The sequence below is a fragment of the Drosophila sulfurigaster genome, chromosome 2R, assembly GCF_023558435.1.
Source record: "Drosophila sulfurigaster albostrigata strain 15112-1811.04 chromosome 2R, ASM2355843v2, whole genome shotgun sequence".
In the NCBI taxonomy this organism is placed as follows: Eukaryota; Metazoa; Arthropoda; class Insecta; order Diptera; family Drosophilidae; genus Drosophila; species Drosophila sulfurigaster.
The window spans coordinates 35,192,746-35,211,281 of NC_084882.1; the positions used below are offsets into that span (position 1 = coordinate 35,192,746).

The window sequence follows — 18,536 nt, forward strand, 5'->3', positions numbered from 1 at the left end:
ATTACCCAGGCCACCATGTTGAAAAAGAACAAACTCAAAATGAAACGGCGCAACACGGAGCCAACGATGCTCGTCGCTGGCTCAGCGACCCCGCAGCTCTCCCTCGCCCTGCCACCCAGTGTGGGGGAAGTGGGCGATGCCGCTGAGGCTGGGGATGCGGGGCCCAATAATACGGATTTCTGAATATGGTATAGCGAGCGTCTGATTTAACGTGCTAATTACAGCAGCCACAACAACAACCTCAACAACAACAACAACAAGCAGAACATCCACAACAACAACTGAACATAAGAAAAAGAAAAACATAGATCCAATTCATATATTAAAAATAGCCAAAGCATTGAACTCGGAATCAAAAGTTTAAAATCAAAATTAACTCTTGTATATGTATGTATGTATGTGTGTGTATATCTATTCGTATGTATGTATGTATATGTATATACTATATAGAGATGATGTCCTCAAATTTATCATTATCATCGTGTTATCATTATCATTGTCTGAAATAAGTACGTTAAATGCAAAGCGCTCGAACAACATAATTACGATATGTATATTCAATAACAAGAACAACAACAACAACTACTACTACTACAATTACTACTACTACTACAACTACTACTGCAACTACAACTACTACTATTACTATGTACTATGTACTACGTACTACGATTACTGCAGTACTTGTGCAACACTTAAAATTTACGATAAGCTGGCTATCGTTATCGATATGCCAAGTTTTATCCTTACACGCACACACACTCAACAATAGTCTGGGCAAAACGTTGTATCAAATTTGAAGTTCAATTATGTTCCTTATCGTTTTGTTCCTAAGTATGTACAGTGACAAAAACAAAAACAAAAAGAGCAAAGAGCAACATAAAACATAAAACAGAAAACCGATTAGTGATTAAAAGAGTTCTAAAGCAAAACAAACCCAAAACAATGTAAGCGCGAGCGAAACAACATTATACAAAATAGTACAAAATTTAATTGTTAATAATTGTTTAAAACAAAAGCAACAAAAGTAATACCTAATGAGACAACATGTAAATTAAGCTGCAGCTCTAACCACGGTGCCCCAACCACACCTATCCCACTGGGGTCCTGATACTCCCACTGGGGTCGTGGTACTCCCTTTAAACCTTTTCCTGGGGTCCCTGGTCACGCAGTGAAACAACAACAACCAACAACAAAAAAACCACTCGGCAATGTAAAACAAGAAAACTAAATACCAAAATGAAAAAAAGAGAGAAACGAAAAAGAAAAATCCAGTACAACAGATGCGAGAAAATTTATGCGAAGCATTCGCTGCAAATTGCATAGTTTGTTTAAACTAACTAATTGGGACGCAAAACAAATTCGTACTAGAATATTCGAAATTCGTAGGGCTACCTAGAGCCACAACGATTGATATTGGGACAACCTACCACAGCATACATAATGGAAAAAATATAGAAATTTTGAGTAGAGTGCTGCGTCTATGCCGAGCATAAACGCACATAAAACGTAACGAGAACACGTGAATGGGATTTATCGATAAATTTGGATTGTGCAATTGGTATGAATTTTCTCCGCTCTTGTGCAGAAATCATAAAATGTAAACGAATGCATTTTTCAAGCAAAAACAAAAACAAAACCAAAGAAAACAAAACAAAAATAAAAACTGGAAGAAAACAATGTGCCTAAACACGATGGGCACTGTCACGACTGTCTGTCAGTTAGTCATTCAGTCAGTCAGTCAATCGGTCACATTTTGGGCGCGTAAGTATTTCATGTGCATTTGTCTTAAATGAACATTTTTGGATGTTTGAATCCGCTTAAACCACAAAAGTAAAGCAAAGCAAAAATGGTAAAGAACGAAGAAGCATAGGAAAATGAAGAATAAAAAATACAAATTACAAAAAAAAGAAGAAAAAGAAAGAACCCGAAAAAAACTACAATTTCAACTTCAAAACGCTTATAAAGAAAACAATTTTTGAACAATTTTTATAACTTATTTGGACATTATGTCTTTTGTTAGACACAAGACAAGTACAACCACAACCACAACAACAATCGGATGGGATGGGGCGAATGGGCATGGTCTGCCAATGCGTATATTCGCATGTCCAAGCGTTCCATCCCTCCCTCACTACACTGCGTGGGGGCGATTGGGGCTAAGAATACACGCTTCCATTGCGGACATCGTATATGGGAATTGTACGCAGAATGGCTCTAAGCGCTTCCACCTATTACAGACACAACACGCACATCATGTCAACACACACACACAAGCAGACCGTTATTCCGTCATACCGTTATACTGTTATGAACGACGGAAATCGCATAGCAGTAACAAAAAAAAAAAGATGAATACTTTCGACACGAAAAATTTCTGCACATTTTGTTGACGATTTCAAAAAGAAATGATTGCAAACAAACCATCAATCTTATGTTCAGCAAATCACCTTTGACCAGCTGCGATTAAGGGGCTCAGTGCCTGTGGTTAATCAGAGCACAGACGATTTCCGTAATTTTCCGAGTAACCTGCGCACGCTTGGCCCGCCAACCAGTTGGCTATGCAATGGAAAGCTACAAAACAAAGAAAAAACAAAACAAAAAAAAAACAAATGCGCGTCAAAATTAAGCATTCTAAATAAGTAATTTCATTTTGTTTTATTATTACAATTATTTGGCTATCAAAATTAAAACCCAATTCGAAAACATTACAATCCTAAATTGCGTAGCCAACTACTTTTGCCGGCGTGCGTCGCGTTGCCAACTTATCCAATTCACGCATTTGAGCCGCGAATCTTCCTCGATTCGAACTTGAACTGCCCCATTTTGATGGATTGGATCGATTAGCCACTAGCACATAAATTGCAGCTCGCAGGAGATTTGAATTATTCCTTGTTTCTACACAAATAAACCACAACACTAAAAACAACATGCACACGGTTTTTTCCAACAAAAAAACATTTTTGTTATGTTTTTTAAATGTATTAAAAAAAGAAAACAAAAAAAAAATAAACAAAACCAAAAGAATTTAGTGTAAGTAAATGAAAAAAACAAAACCCAAAAAAAATATTACTATAATACGCTATTCAAAGAAATCCAAAACATAATTACCAACACAAAAAACAAAATCCAAAAAAAAATATTAAAAAAATAACAAAAAACCAAAAACAACTAAAAATACTAATTATAGTACATACATTGATGTAGTGTTAATTATAAGCAAAAACCAAAAAACCGATAACGATAACATTGAGAGCCAACTACAAATTTGTTTCATAAAAAAAAAAACGCAAGACACAAACAAAAACCACACACAGAAAACTAAACAGAACAGAACATAAGAAAATCCATAAATAAATGTACAAGTAACTATTTTTCTCTAAACCAAAGTAAAAAGCCACCCTTTTTTGCTCCACATTAAATTAAAAACTTTATGCAGACAGAGAGAGAGAGGAGGATGGATGAATGAAATAAGTATGTTATTTACTATGTACTATATAGAAAAACCAAAACAAAAACAAACTAAAAACACGCGCAAAGTTTGTCATGAAGAAATTCAATGAAAATCCCTGTGGAAATTGTTAAACAGACTACGCATGCAAATACGGAATTTATATTGTACAATGGGAATCGCTTTAAAGTCTCTTTAATGAACATTTTGTTGATATGCAAAAGCAAATGCAAAAAATGCGAAAATCCAAAAACCCAACTCCGTTTGACAGAACGACAACTTCTTGCAACATTTAAAAAAAAAAAAAACAGATATGAAACGGAAATAACTGCAAAATAAATGTAACTGACATAACAGACTTCCCGTTGTTTGAATTCTTTATTTTTCAGTGCTGCCAAATTACAAAATTATGCTGAATTGGCAGCACTTGTGTGTGGTAAGTAATCAACTTGGTTTTTGTAAAATGTAATGATTATTTATTGGAATACATGAGAATAATATATGTATAATATCACGTAAGTAACTTAGAAATACATGGTTAATTAAAATAACAAATTACTACAATAATTAGATGACCACTGCTTGCTGTCGCATTTCATCCGTAATTACGAGCACAAAAATGAAATGGCATAATAATATGATTATGCACATTATGAGAAAAACATAAAGTATAACAAATTGTTCACTTGGCGTACACGCTAACTATTTATTCGTCTCCGAGTCCGAGGAGGCGCCCGAGTTTGCAACTATTGGGGGTGTTGAACGACCATCGAAGTGCTGTTGATTGACCAGACGTTGTCTCTCTAGATACATCGAAACCTTGATGTTCCGCACCTGATGATTGTGTACCAGTTTCAGCAAAGCAATAACTCCAATGCCCACAGAAATTGCAAATGCTCCCCATGCGCCAAACTAGAAAAATAAGAGGGGTTTAATTAATCATTTCGATTGTAATCAGAATTGCCACAGGAAAAGCCACTAAGTGTGACTACTGAGAAGTAAATTGGCTAAATATTTGACTTACCTGAGTGGTGCCCATTTCAATGTAGAATCCGGATGTGTTGATTTTCTCCGTATCACCACGGATAATATTTTGGCCAGCTGAAACTTCGCACGATGGAAAGCGTTCTGTCATGCCGTCGCACCACACAATGAATCCCAGGGTAATGAAGATGGCAGACATTATGGACATTGCCAGCATCCAAATGCCAAGCACAACGTCAACAAACAGTGCAATAAATGACTCTTCGTCCTTCATGCGCACATAACTATCGCACAATAATAACAGTAAAACCGTAAATAATTGTTTTATGAATTTGTTTAAAAGCAACTCTCACCGGTGGATTTGTACGGCTGAGATGATGAACAGAAAGATGCCAGTAACCAATGGAAAATGACAAAAGCCACTCGATGCCCACTGCACATCAAACATGCCGTCCTCCTCTCGCCATTTCCCCGTTGTGAAAAGCAAGCAGTGACCGCTGTTGGAATTTGTTGCTCATTAGTCATTAATGAATCTTAAGTTTACATATCTATCAGACAACTGCGCCATTGAATACATACCAAAATTGATTGAGGTTTATGGACAGGGGCAACACAATGCAAAGCGATAATATGATGAGTAGAACATGGCCAGCTATCTGGCTAAGCAAAAGTACGTTTGCCAAAGCCATTTCTTTACGCCTCTTCGATATTAGAAAGAATTACTTATTTTCTTTTTGTTTGTGTTTGGTTCCGTGCAGTGTAACCGCAAATTATATACAAAAATGTACTAACTTGATTCAGGGAATTCTCAATACATACTATATGTTTGGCTGCACTTTAATATTATTTAACTATTTTTAAAAGCGAATCATTATTTACTTTAGTATTTAAAAATGTATCTTGATAAACATATCCGCTAAAGTGGTAAAAATATTATAGTTTTGAAAATATAGAAGCCAATGCATCTCAAACTGTACCGAGGGCAAATACTGATACACTAGTCTCCTAAAGGATTTGTAATTTAAAAGATTTTAGTATATATTTGGTATATTTCAAGCCTCTTTGAGGGCACGCTGCATTTTTAATTTCACATTTCTCGCTAAATTGTTATTAGACAACTAAAAATCAGTTTATAGATTTCCACATTTTGGGGGATAATTTAAAAAAAAAATACCAAAATGTTAAGGTAAGAGGAACAGGGTCTTCAAGTATACTTGGTTTACGTTAAAATGCATATTATATAAAATTGAATTGTGGTCACACTCGGATAGCTTTAAGAAAGCTCTTTAAAAGAAAAAAATGTTAATTTGTTTACATTAAATCAATCCAATCAGATCTCACACAAAAGGTAAATCTTGTTAAAATTCTCTTTGTAAATATAAACGCAAAAAAAACAATAACAATATAGGCCAGTCTCGTGTAACTCAGTAGTGTATGGATGGTAGTAAATGTGTGGAAAATGCAAATGAAGTGTGAACAAAGAGCAATTAAAAAGATAGGGAAAATAAAACGCATTGAAAATAAAAAACTGCATTATTTTCATTTCTCTCTTCCTCCCTCTTCGTCTTTCTTTCACGCAGATAACGAAATGAGTTTGCACTAAGCTATTTGCGAAGCAAAAGGTAAAAGATCATGCCTGCAATACATATACACACATATACATTTTATTGAAAATGATTTAACACCCAACAGAGAGAAGAAAAAGGGAGATAATAACGGCGCCCACACGCGTTGATATCATCATCGTCATCGTTGTTGTTGCAATCGACAACGGGAAGGTGAAGAAGCACAAATAGCTGCAATTCAATGTTGTGTTTATGAGAGCTATGGCCAAGTAGCATACAAAACGGCAGCCAAGCAGAAGAAGAGCAAGCGAGCGAGCGAGCAAGCAAGAGAGCCAATGTCCGGAAGCGAACAACAGCAGCAGGAGCAACAAAGGTAGCAGAAAGAAGAGAGCTGTAGCTGTGTCAGTGTGTTTGTGTTCGTGTTGAGTGCAAGTGCAAGTGCAAGTGTTATACGGGCAGACCAAAAAACAGTGTGGCCAGTGACATTGTTGTCAAGGTAAGTGCTGCCCATCACTATGAACTTTACTCTCAATAACAATGATGCCAAGGCTGATCAATGAACTATCAATCTCTTATTGTCATTATTATTATTATTGCAGTTCCGTGGTACGAGATTCGCTTGGCTGACGTTTAATTTACATGCTAGATCGAGGAGAGTGGAGAAGAGAAGTGTGATCTATAGATTTGATTTTGTTGAACCTGGATCATCAACTTGCACTGCCATTAGCTATATAAATTCATATATATACTTAGACTTAATCTAAACAGCAGCAGAAGCAACAATGTCCAATTCCCATTATAATAACCACCAGCAACACCACAACAACTACCAGCAGCAACAGCAGCAGCAGCAACAACAGCAGCCGCAGCATTCCAACAACAGCAATGGTGACGAGGATTACCATCAACAGCAGCCGGTGCATTACTCCCAGCACTATATGAATGGCCATGGGCCAAGGATCAGGCCCATGGACAGCGTCGCTGTGCCGGACATGTGTCTCTTCTGCTTCGAGGTGCTCGACTGTGAACTGAACAACATCGATGGTCCTGGAGTGCCAATGTTCAGCAACGATGCCTATCCGTTGTTTGTCACCTGGAAGATCGGTCGGGACAAGCGTCTGCGCGGTTGCATTGGCACCTTTAGCGCCATGGAGCTGCACAATGGTCTGCGCGAATATGCGTTAACCAGCGCCTTTAAGGATTCACGCTTTGCTCCGATTTCACGCGATGAATTCCCTCGTCTGACGGTCTCTGTGTCCATTTTGCAGAACTTCGAAGAGGCCCAGGGACATCTGGACTGGCAGCTGGGTGTGCATGGCATACGCATTGAGTTCTTGACCGAGCGCGGCCTGAAGCGCACAGCCACCTATTTGCCGCAAGTGGCCACCGAACAGGGCTGGGATCAGTTGCAGACGATTGATTCGCTGTTGCGCAAGGGCGGCTATCGCGGTGCTGTGATCACCCAGGAGCTGCGCAAGTCGATCAAGTTGACACGCTATCGCTCGCAGGAGATCCAGATGCACTACAAGGAGTATCGCGAGCACTTGGAGCGACGCGGCGGCGCTCAGCAGTACGGCAAGGTGCAGTGCTAACAGTCGCAGGAGGAGGATGAGGAGGAGCAATGATCCTGGCTGCGGGCAAGCGTTGTGTTCGTCCTGCTGCTGCTCTTGCTGGGCCTGCAGTTGAGCCAGGGCATGGGATTCTTTGGCAGCAGCGTCAGTAGCAGCGGCGGCGGCAGTTTTCCCTTCACCTGAGATCGCATCGTTGCCCCGGAGATTTTGATTTCAACAAATACAACAAATATATTGTATTCTTTCTTTGTCTTATGACGCGTTTGCCACACATTTCCGAAGAAGAAGCGTGGTGAGCGAGAATTTTAAAGTACTTTTTATGATTATATACACGGAGATGAAGAGAAATGCTTAAACTACTTAACGTTCACTTGAGATAATGTTTTAATGCATATTACTCTATAAAACGATTCATTTCAAATTCAAAACAAATATTTGTATTTTAAGTTCTTTAAACAAAACAATAAATGAAGAAGAGAGAAGTGAAGAAATATGATTAACTAAACAACAAGTACATATAATTGCATGTGTATGTATAAATATTACAACTACCAATACAAAAAAGAAAGAAAAAAACAAAACAAAAAAAGAAAATAAAATAATTCAATTAAATAGTTCAACAATTATATAAATATATTTCATAGTTTTAAAAATTACTAATTCAATGCGCAATAAATAAAATGAAAACGTCGGCTTTTTTCTGCAGAGCCGCAACATAAATCCAATCGATTTGATCTCCCGACATCTTCTCATATATGTTTTGTATATGTATGTATATAAATTTATTGTTGTTGTCTTTTAAATTTATGTGTGTGTGTGTTGTGCGTTACAATGTTTGTCGCTTATTAACTACGATCGGGCCAATATAATTGCCACTCTATATAAAGTCTGATATAGAAACTACAGTACGATTATGCCTCTGGGTTTATAAGATATATATAATATGTATTTTGCTTGTGGAAAAATGCGCTAGAACTACGCTAAGGCCAATGAAAAGTAGGCGCAATCAATGGAATTCATTACTAAATTAATATGGGACGCCAACGGGCCAAGCTAAAGCATAACAAGTCGCTTAACATTAATTGCTAACTATAATTTTTGTTTTTGTTATTTAATATATATATTGTATACATGGTATTTATTGTATTGCGTTAATTGCGTTAATCATTTCTTTCATATATAAAACGTATGAAAACTTCAGCAGTTAATTCATCATATTATGCCTAAATATTTAACCATCATATTTACAGTGGATCAGAGCTTATTTCGACCACCAACAACGGACATTCAACTAAACTTTTGCGTTTAAATAAATTCAATACCTTAGTTTCTTTCGCAACAGCAAATTTAAATGTTCAATTAGATGTTTAAAATTTGTTTGAGAACAATGTGAATGTTTCTGTGTTTCATTAGTGTTGGGTAACGTTGTCGTATTTCGCTGAGAATTGCAGTATAATGATTTAAAGTTGTTCGTTGGTAATGGTTGAAATAAGCTGTGATCCACTTATTATGTGTTTGTGTTTAAAGCGCAAAAAAGGGGGAAACTCAACCAACTACAAAATTAATAACTTAAACAAGCATTCTTTAGCATAAACTTAACAATTTACGTATTGAAGGGAATATGTTGCCGATGTGTGTGATTCTCTCTCTCTCTCTTCCTCTCTGTCCGTGTGTTTTGGTCAAAGTCAAGTGTCGTGAAGCGCTCAGTCTCAATGCGTGCAGAGAAACTGCTCCAAGCACGGGCACTAGGTGGTCGATAGAGCATTCCACTCGAAGCGCGGATTTTTCGAATGGGTCACCGGCAAGCACTCGGGCTCCACCAGCTTCCAGACGCCATCGAGCTGCTGCTCCACAGTGACTAGACTGCAATAGGGTATCTTGTGTATCACCTGACGCAGTTCGTTGGTGTTCCGAGCCACGCCCCCCGTCAACTGGCGTGAGCACGTGTCCAGCGTGGTGGCATGTGCCACAATCAGCAGATTGCCAGCTGCAAATCATAACACACACGTTTAGAGTATGACAAAGTGGATTAATTACGGTTTACTCACTGGTTCGTTCCAGCAGCTGCAACAGCACTTCGTGATTGCGCGTGTAAAACTGTTCTGTGGACTCCTTGAGCTGTGCTGTCAACTCGCTCGTCTGCTGCACAGGCGTGTAGCTCAAATCAATGTCGTACTTGGCCTCGGTCAACTCGCTGCTGGTCAAGAAATCGGGCACACCATTGGGATACCAGGCCATCCACTCAAAGAGTCCGGGTTCCAGCTTAATCTTGTGCTTGCCATTGAGTTGAAGACCCTCCAAGGCGCTGGTGCAAGTCTGCACACAACGATACGAAGGCGAACAGTAGACATGATCAATCTGCACCTGCGCCTCGTGCAACGCTTCGCCCGTGAGCCGTGCTTGATAGAGTCCTACATTGGTGAGCGGCGAATCGTTCTGCCAGCCCTCGGGACTGTGCTTGCGTTGTGGCAGCACCTTGGGCATGTTCAGATCCTTGCGCATGTAGCTGCCAAACTCATCGAAACAGTACGGGATCCAAGTGCCAAAGGTGAAGTCAACGCGCTCGCCATGTCGCATAATGTACACCTTGCGATTCGGCGTGGAGCTCGTTGGCTGCGAGACGTGCTCCTGCTCTGCCGAGTGCACGCTCAACGTATCGTCGGGCCTGGGTGGCTGCATGACCGGTGGCTCCACCATAATCTCATCGACGTTCTTGGACGCCGAGTGCGATGTGGACAACGAAGACATGTTGGTGGTAATCTCAATGGTTGGCGTATGCGGATTGTGTTGATGCGACAAGTTGTGGCTGTTGAGCTGCAGCTGGAGTGATGGCAACTCCCAAGCAGGGCTGCAGTGTCTGTCGCAAATACTTCTCGACGCTCTGCTCCGACTCCTCGAATGACGAGCCTTCAATGATCTCGGGATGCTGAGTGCCTGGAATAACGAGAATTTAGTCAAGCAAATCCACCAGGAATGTTTGCAAGGGTTTGTTTACTTTGCTGCAGTTCACGTTGACGCTCCTCGGGCTCTGTGGAGATGCTGCGTCCGTCCACAATATCCAGATCCTCGGCAGAGTTGAGCGATGATGCCACGCTCTTCGACAGTTGGACTACACGATGCAGTGTCCAAGCATCCGATTCCGCAGTGCGTTCGGTGTAGTTGACAGGCAAGTGTCCGGTGCTGCCTGTGAGCCAGGAGATGCCCTCGGCCCAACCGTCGCTGGAGCTATCGACGCCCTCGCTGTTCAAGTAGATGTAGTCGCCGATGCGCAACTCCAGCTCATCCGTCTCGTGTGGATTGTGTGGATAGACCACTTTTTTGCACCTGCAAGCAACAGTAATCAGTGATTAGTAAAAGAAAGTGCGAGGAATTATGATGCGATGGCAGTGCTAACTTGTTTGGTGGCGAGTCGTGGATCGCGGGAATAGAGACGCAGCTCCCAATTGGATGCGCAGCTGGCGTCGAGAGTTTCCACAAGTGATTTCAGTGCATTGAATTGTGCCTGCGGGAACTGATAGGCGAGCGTCAGGTGCAGACTCTTAACGTGTGGCTCGAGTGAGATCGCTACGGGTTATCGAAACGAAACGCGAAACGAATCGAAGTCTATTAGAAGACCAAACAAATACAACTGAAGCGCTCTAGCTTAACACTCAACTACTTATATTCATAAATACTTGAGTGATGTCACTATGACTTGCAAAGTACATCATCGCGTCATTAAATTCAATAAAGATAAGCGTACGAACTACAATTACAATTCAAAAAGTAAGCATGCAATTGATAGCTACAAGTGTTAGTCATTTAAGTGTGTTTGAGTGTGGGAAAGCCTAAGGTGATAACAAGATTTCTAATCTATAGATTCACTGCTTACATCGACTGCTGCGTGGAATGCAGCGAGTGCCCGAGGAGACGGCGCCGCACCAAGGGAAGCAGGCGACAATAGCATCCAGCTGCTCATAAGTGTCGCTTATAACTGCCATAACCATTCATTTGTTGTCCGTTTTAGTGGTTTGTGCAGGCACAAAGAGATAGGAGAAGAGAACGAAACCGTAAGCCACTCCAACCATAATTAAAAGGTGCAAATTAAACCAGCGGAAAAACAAAAGATCAACTGCAACCGAAATAAAATGGACGACGACGCTTGGCCTACTTGAATTGGACACCTCCTTGACATATTGCAAAGCCAGTCGCTTCAAATAGTTCGCATCATCTTCGGCCACAAAGAAGCCCATAAAGTTCTGGCTCATATACGGCTCCAGCTTGATGGGGCGATCCAACAAAGCGCCCGTCATGTCCACCACTTGCTTCAGAGCCTTCGACAGCTGCAGCGAGCATTCATCGGGCGCCTGACAATAAACCAGCAATTAGTAACCACTTGGGATAATATAATCAAGTTACTGTCACACCTTGAAGAACGACACCAGCGTTATATGCGGCACATAATTGTGGGCGCCATTCCAGCCGCACATTTGACGCGACTTCGCCCAGAATTCCTCGAGCTGCTGCAGAAATGGTCCCGTGGGACACGCGTAGATGATGTACTCTCGTGGTGCGCATTCGTCCAAGGTGGCATCGTTGACGTGCGCCAACAGCCAGTCCGATGCAATTTGCACGCCCCGATTACCCGTCGAAGCCAAAGCTTTTTTCTCTATAGCGCAAGCAGAAAAAAATGGGAAAATAATCAATAAATCTTGGTGCTGTGTTGTCAGTTAAACATTTGGTTTGCTGTTGGCGTTCAAACTGCACTAATCACAGCAAATGCAAATGCTTATAGGGGTGAGGAGTCATTCGAGAAGTGCCACCTACGCTCTGTGCTTTTGGAAGCCCATTTGGAGTAATGTTTGGAGCGGGGTCAGGTGCGGTTTCATGCTGCTGCAGATTCGCGTTGGCGTTTGGTTCTTACGCGGCGGTAGCGTTGCCATTTTTGCTTATCTTGCGCTTACTCCGACAATGCCTGATTCGGTGCACACAATTTTTTGCGCCAGTTGTTAGATTTTTATTGATGTTTATTGCTTTGATTAAGTGCAAATGTTACTACAAAAAATCTATTACTTTGTTTTTCGTTTTGGCAGTGTGACTAGATTAGATTACGTTCAAAACGTTTATGTCTTCTTTGTGGTATTTTTTGGTATATAAAGAGGCGCGTCATTTTAAACAGTATGTTATTGTCGCAATGTTGAAATTAAATGTAGATGTCGTTTATAACAACATTATCTTTTTACTAATTTGCCTTTGCGCCTCTTAAAACTCTGAGTTATCAAAGTAACGCAAATATATTTTAGGATAAGCCTAATAATGGTACTTCAATATAACAGAAGCGTATACCGTACACACGGCTAATAATAAATAATAATTAACCTAATAAAAATAATTTAAACATGACATTCTATACAAACAAAAATATTTAATGTGTTGATAGAAAAGCAATACGTATTTTTCGATGAGGAGCATAATGTTAAACTTGCGTTGTGGAGAATGCTGTTAATTAACATTTACAGCGATCTGTCATACCCACAAAAGTGTTACCAGCCCCGTAGTTATGAAAGTAGTATATTTTGGTATATCTTGCGACATAAAATAGTATATATTCAAATGCAACTCGCGGTCACGCAGTTGATATTGGCCAAAATTTCTACGGAAAACAAAAAAAAATTTACTGCGTAGTTCAAGAGAAATAAAGTGCGTCCTAAACAACAAGTAGTAATACTTTACAACGTAAGTGCTTCGCAATGTTATTACCGTGTGTTGCAATACCAAAAAAGTGCGCCATTTGAGACAAAGACTCTCTGAAAAAAAAATTGTTACGCAGCAGTAAAAAACAGTATGGAAAATGCCATTGGAGCCCAGACACAGAAAAACATACACACATATGTACACGCACACAAATGCATGCATACAGATGTTGTTACAGTGGTATAAGTGCGCAAAAACAAGTCATTTGTGGGTGCATCAGGCGGGGAACGGAAGGTGGAACGCTAGACTCGCAGTTTTTATTTTTTCTGCGTTTCGCATAGTTTTTAGTTTGCTTCTTGCAATTGTGTGTTTAGATTATGTACTTGAAATTGTATTACTCCCCCTTCCCTGCCAGTGATTAATAATATGGGCGTTTTCATTTCATTTCGTTTTGTTATGTGAATGAAGTGTTTTCAACTAATAACTGTGATTGTGAATTCATTCATAGCCTTTGTTTGTCGCACACATCTCCTTCCTTTGTTGTCAACATCATCATCATCATCACTTTCTCTGCGATGCTTACGCTCAACGTCGTGTATACATTATCATTATTTTTATTATCGCTCCGATGCGGGCTCCCCCTCCCCTTTGTCCGTCCTTCCCATTAGATACCGCGTACTCTCATTGCTGTTCCAATGGTCAGTCATTGTTCGTAGTGTGAGTCACATGTGCTGTGTTGTTGTGTTTGCTGTGCTGGAGAATCTGAATTTATCATTTAAGCTTGGCCGCAAAGCTTCAGTGCAGAATTTGTCAATGTTGCCAAGAGCATTTTTTTTTAAATCCCAGGCGTTTGAGATAAGCGCGTAATTAAATTACAGCTAAAGAAGGTATTTTTAACTAGAAGTGGCTACGTCTTTTCTATTTCAGACATCAACAACAACAAGAACAGCAACAACGAGAAAAACGCTCAGCTAGCGAAAAGCACATAGGAAAAAGCAAAAACAAAACATCGATATGGCCAGCCGAAAGAAATCTTTGCTGAAAGTCATCATATTGGGGGGACAGCAGCGTTGGCAAGACCTCACTGATGAATCAATATGTAAACAAACGCTTCTCTAATCAGTATAAAGCAACGATCGGAGCTGACTTTTGCACGAAAGAAGTTGTCGTCAATGATCGCGTCGTCACAATGCAGGTAAACCATAAAACATAAACTAAACAATGATTCACGAATCGGTTCACTGAACACTCACTGATCATTCTAATTATTAACTAGATTTGGGACACGGCTGGTCAAGAGCGCTTCCAATCACTCGGTGTGGCCTTCTATCGTGGCGCCGATTGTTGTGTGCTCGTTTACGATGTAACGGCGCCCAACTCTTTCAAGAATCTTGACTCGTGGCGTGATGAGTTCTTAATACAGGCCAGTCCACGGGATCCCGAGCATTTCCCCTTCGTGGTGCTGGGCAATAAAGTGGACCTAGATAACCGTCAAGTGAGTAAATAGTGCGCACACAATGATAACTTGATCTCACCATCTTGATTGATTGCAGGTGTCGACGCGCAGAGCCCAGCAGTGGTGCCAATCGAAAAACGATATACCCTACTATGAGACTTCAGCCAAGGAGGGCATCAACGTTGAGATGGCGTTTCAAACCATAGCAAAGAATGCGCTAGAACAAGAGACGGAGGTATGACTATTTGCATCTTATTTTTATCGATTTACTAATTCGAATTTCTATTGTTACTATTAGGCTGAACTCATCAACGATTTTCCCGATCAAATACGCTTGAATTCTGATAATAATCGTCCAGGCAACACCGACAATTGTCAATGCTAATGCAACAGCAGCAGGCTGCAGCATCAACAAATGGAGTTCAATATGAATACAGAAGAAGAATACAACGCAAAGTGCATAATTACACAATCTATATTATACATAATACATACATAAATAACAGCATATATTATGAGTATAAAAAGCAAATATAAAAAAAGCTAAGATCGGGAAGCAGATGGAGATGGAAATGGAAATGGAGATAAAGAACAACAGCAAAGTGTACACGTTTAAGATTAAGTAAAACAATTGCAGCAACAGAATAGTTATAATTATATAGTACGCTAAATTCAGATAAATTTCAACAGATTTGTAACGTACAAGTTCTCCCGTTATTACTATACATACATATTATAATTATATTATGGTCTGTTCTATTCGTGTATTTACCAATCATAAACAACTTTTTACATATTGTGCATGCCCTCCTAGTAATATTTTTGCCATTAATTAGTAAAATTATTGCACGCGCCGCCGTTGCAAGTTGCTACATCAGAGAATCAGAATAACAAACAAAAACTAAAATAATGAAAAACAAAAAGAAAACAAAACATACAAAATCTTGTGATTGTAAATTTAATAAATACAAAAATATACATTTTTATTGTAATTAATTATAATTATTTGCCTGCACCTTCAAACGCGATCGGCATTCACTTGGCTCACAGCTTACTTTCCTAAATCTTAAAATTGTTTGCTTATCAATCGATTTGAGCCTAATTTTCTTTAATTCCCATTTGTTAGTATTATAACGAATTACTTCTGTTTGGTAAACGAGAAAATGAAACACAGAAATTGTGTGAACTTTATATTAATGTAATTTTCATATGTTTTCATTTAACATTCTCATAATTTTGGTTTAATTTTTACAATAAACATTTCAAAAACTTAAGATATTGCAACAGACACAACTTCAAATAAGCTAAGCAAACAATAAATTTGTCTCTTTTGAAGCAGTTTGAGATGAGTTTGCAGAATAACAATTACATTTATATATGAATTCAACGGAAATTAATGAAATGTTTGTATAATTTCAGTAAGTATAAAAATTGCTGAAAATTAACCGCAAATCGAATATATACAATCTGAGGCACTATTAAACACTTATAATTCTCTCCATGGTGCGTCACAATTCTTACCTATAAATAAGTAAACAATAAAAATAATGTAAAGAAACGTTGGCGAGGTAATCAGTTCAAATTCTGCAACTCGATAAGGAGGTTCGTCTTTACTTGTGCATTTAAAAGTGACCTGAAGTAGTTGAGAAACTAAATTGGGAATATAAACTATTATTTTTAGTATATTCAATTGATGACGCTTTATAAATATGTACTTAAGAGTTGTGCAACTAGAATTAACTATATATACTCTATAACTTCGTGATTAATAACCGACGTAAAGCTCAATGCACAGTGAAAATGAGTGTACAATAAGTTCTAAATTTAATAGAAAAATTAATATTTCTACAGCTCCAACAAAAAAGAAGAAGCATGTCGAATCGCCATATTCCGATGCTCAAAGTCCTGCTCTTGGGGGATATGTCCGTTGGGAAAACTTCTTTGATGCGTCGTTACGTAAACAAAACTTTTACCTCCAACTATAAAAGTACGATTGGTACGGATCTTGGCACTAAGCGATTGGTTATAAATGAAAGCTTGGTGAATTTGCAGGTGAGTAAAGATAATACAATAATTTCGACCACTGAATCTATATAATTAAAGCAGATATGGGACACAGCAGGACAAGAAACATGTGGAAGTCTGGGCACGATTTTCTATCGTGGAGCCGATTGCTGCTTTCTTGTCTTTGACGTTACGAGCCGAAAATCCTTCCAGAATCTGAGCAAGTGGTGGGAGGATTTCTTTTTGATAGCTGGAATAAAAAATCGCGACAAATTTCCACTTGCCGTGGTGGGAAATAAAATTGACTTGGAAAATGAGAGAGAAGTAAGTGGTCATCAAATCCTGAATACGTGTTTTCGGTAACTTAAATTCCATTTAATCCAGGTCTCAAAGCGAGAAGCTCAGCAGTGGTGCAAATCGTTTTCCGTTCCCTACTTTGAATGCTCGGCGAAAGATGGCAGAGACGTGCAACTGGCGTTTGAATCGTTGGCAGAGAAAGCCATGGCCATCCAGGACGAAAAGTGGGTCGAACCTGTCACTTACTTTAATGAGTCCTTCGTAATAGTGGAAGCACCTCCGGAAAAACGACGAAAGAAGTGCGACTGCAACTAAAAAGAGATTGATTTCGTTTTAAAAATACATTAATATTAATAAATATATTTAAATGTATAAATTACATAATATTTTTAATGAAATTATTAAATTTATTATGAACTAATATGCAAACTAAACTTTTAAATCATCGTTTTTTCGTTTGGGCGTAAAAATTCAAATTTAACGGCTTCCGAAGTAGTTACAAGAAAGCTGACTGCTATAACACTCGAATTGTATAAATTTAAATTGAGCGCCAAAGTTTAGTTTTCACTTGCTGTTGATTTCTGTTTGCCTGGTATTTCACATGGTATCTTCCATGTATTTTGCACTTCAGCGAGTCTCACACTCACACACACATGCATGACTGGCATATTTGTTGTAGTTGTTGTTGTAGCTACAATTATTGTTGTTGTAATTGTAGAAGTAGTTGTTGTTGCAAACCTCAGTTGCTAAAATCAATCCAAATAACAGCTTAAGTACCAGGCAAACATAAATTGGCAGCAAGTTGCAAATTTTGCTGAGCTTCCGTTTAAGAGGACGTTACTGTTGAAGCGAGCGCATTGTAGCTGAGTGGCTCACTCTCCGCTCCACCGATCGAAAAGCACTCAATGCTTTTCGCTCACTCACAAAGCGCTCACGCACAAGCAAGCACTCAAGTTCTAGTGCTCTCAACATATTAATTTGAAAGAAGCGCCAAAGTTAGGTTTTCGCTTGCTGCTGATTTCTGTTTGCCTGGTAGTTCATATGGTATCTCCCATATATTTTGGACTTCAGCGACTTCATGGCGACTTGTAGTTGTTGTTGTTGTAGCCACAATTGTTGTTGTTGTAATTGTACAAATAGTTGTTTTGCAAACCTCAGTTGCTAAAATCAATCCAAATAACAGCTGAAGTACCAGACAAACAGCAATTGATAGCTAGCTGCAAATTGTTGAGTTTCACTTTAAGCGGACGTTGACTTTAGTTTTGATGTTTCATTTAAAGTTCTATTTTTAAAGTTAACGATCAATAAAGTAACAGCGACTACAGCAACAGCTTTGACAAACGTATGTGAGACTCGCTGAAATTCAAAATGTTACTAAAATGCCACCTGAAATACCAGGCAAACAGAAATTGATAGCGAAAAGCTGACTTTGAGTAATATAGCTCTGAGCTTTTTGCATGTGCTTCATCAAGCTTACTTTGGCACCTCATTTAAATCCTGAAGCTTGAGTGTTATAGCACTGAGCTTTCTATCAG

General features: G+C 39.1%; 5 protein-coding genes across 6 annotated transcripts; 3 read left to right on the forward strand and 2 right to left on the reverse strand.

Moving 5' to 3' along the window:
- Positions 1 to 3,904: 3,904 nt before the first annotated feature.
- On the reverse strand, positions 3,905 to 5,209 carry LOC133837526 (transmembrane protein 179). Its single transcript, XM_062268319.1, has 4 exons — positions 5,015 to 5,209; positions 4,789 to 4,932; positions 4,476 to 4,719; positions 3,905 to 4,363 (listed from the first exon to the last, which is right to left on the reverse strand). The coding sequence occupies exons 1-4, from the start codon at positions 5,122 to 5,124 to the stop codon at positions 4,154 to 4,156; spliced, it is 708 nt and encodes a 235-aa protein (XP_062124303.1). The 5' UTR covers positions 5,125 to 5,209; the 3' UTR covers positions 3,905 to 4,153.
- Positions 5,210 to 5,651: 442 nt separating this feature from the next.
- Positions 5,652 to 8,194, forward strand: LOC133837525 (uncharacterized protein CG5902). Its single transcript, XM_062268318.1, has 4 exons — positions 5,652 to 5,783; positions 6,016 to 6,057; positions 6,128 to 6,496; positions 6,600 to 8,194. The coding sequence occupies exon 4, from the start codon at positions 6,783 to 6,785 to the stop codon at positions 7,590 to 7,592; it is 810 nt and encodes a 269-aa protein (XP_062124302.1). The 5' UTR covers positions 5,652 to 5,783; positions 6,016 to 6,057; positions 6,128 to 6,496; positions 6,600 to 6,782; the 3' UTR covers positions 7,593 to 8,194.
- LOC133837529 (ecdysteroid-phosphate phosphatase) lies at positions 7,272 to 12,656 on the reverse strand. The gene is given in 9 exon segments (XM_062268325.1): positions 7,272 to 9,558; positions 9,620 to 10,409; positions 10,411 to 10,505; positions 10,582 to 10,892; positions 10,964 to 11,135; positions 11,443 to 11,544; positions 11,722 to 11,917; positions 11,978 to 12,217; positions 12,374 to 12,656. Coding segments are annotated over 9 exon segments (2,304 nt in total). The 5' UTR covers positions 12,494 to 12,656; the 3' UTR covers positions 7,272 to 9,280.
- Positions 12,657 to 14,171: 1,515 nt separating this feature from the next.
- LOC133839150 (ras-related protein Rab-7a-like) lies at positions 14,172 to 15,692 on the forward strand. The gene is given in 5 exon segments (XM_062270506.1): positions 14,172 to 14,300; positions 14,302 to 14,439; positions 14,521 to 14,739; positions 14,798 to 14,935; positions 14,999 to 15,692. Coding segments are annotated over 5 exon segments (624 nt in total). The 5' UTR covers positions 14,172 to 14,258; the 3' UTR covers positions 15,086 to 15,692.
- A 151-nt stretch (positions 15,693 to 15,843) lies between these two features.
- On the forward strand, positions 15,844 to 17,428 carry LOC133839149 (ras-related protein Rab-7a-like). 2 transcript variants are annotated; one of them, XM_062270505.1, is made up of 4 exons: positions 15,844 to 16,302; positions 16,552 to 16,752; positions 16,807 to 17,028; positions 17,089 to 17,428. In XM_062270505.1, exons 2-4 carry the CDS (start codon positions 16,573 to 16,575, stop codon positions 17,314 to 17,316), a joined length of 630 nt encoding a protein of 209 aa, XP_062126489.1. In that variant the 5' UTR covers positions 15,844 to 16,302; positions 16,552 to 16,572; the 3' UTR covers positions 17,317 to 17,428. The 2 variants fall into 2 exon arrangements, with proteins under 2 accessions (XP_062126489.1, XP_062126488.1); XM_062270504.1 differs by having other exon boundaries at positions 15,844 to 16,752.
- Positions 17,429 to 18,536: the final 1,108 nt, after the last annotated feature.

Bases quoted from the DNA above. Each gene is read 5' to 3' on its own strand.
- LOC133837526 (XM_062268319.1), bottom strand. From the start codon at position 5,124: ATGGCTTTGGCAAACGTACTTTTGCTTAGCCAGATAGCTGGCCATGTT. The intron at 4,933-5,014 runs GTATGTATTCAA...AAATTCCAACAG, and splicing joins ATAAACCTCAATCAATTTTG to CGGTCACTGCTTGCTTTTCA. The intron at 4,720-4,788 runs GTGAGAGTTGCT...ATTGTGCGATAG, and splicing joins TCAGCCGTACAAATCCACCG to TTATGTGCGCATGAAGGACG.
- LOC133839149 (XM_062270504.1), top strand. From the start codon at position 16,573: ATGTCGAATCGCCATATTCCGATGCTCAAAGTCCTGCTCTTGGGGGAT. The intron at 16,753-16,806 runs GTGAGTAAAGAT...TAATTAAAGCAG, and splicing joins AAAGCTTGGTGAATTTGCAG to ATATGGGACACAGCAGGACA. The intron at 17,029-17,088 runs GTAAGTGGTCAT...CATTTAATCCAG, and splicing joins ACTTGGAAAATGAGAGAGAA to GTCTCAAAGCGAGAAGCTCA.
- LOC133837525 (XM_062268318.1), top strand. From the start codon at position 6,783: ATGTCCAATTCCCATTATAATAACCACCAGCAACACCACAACAACTAC.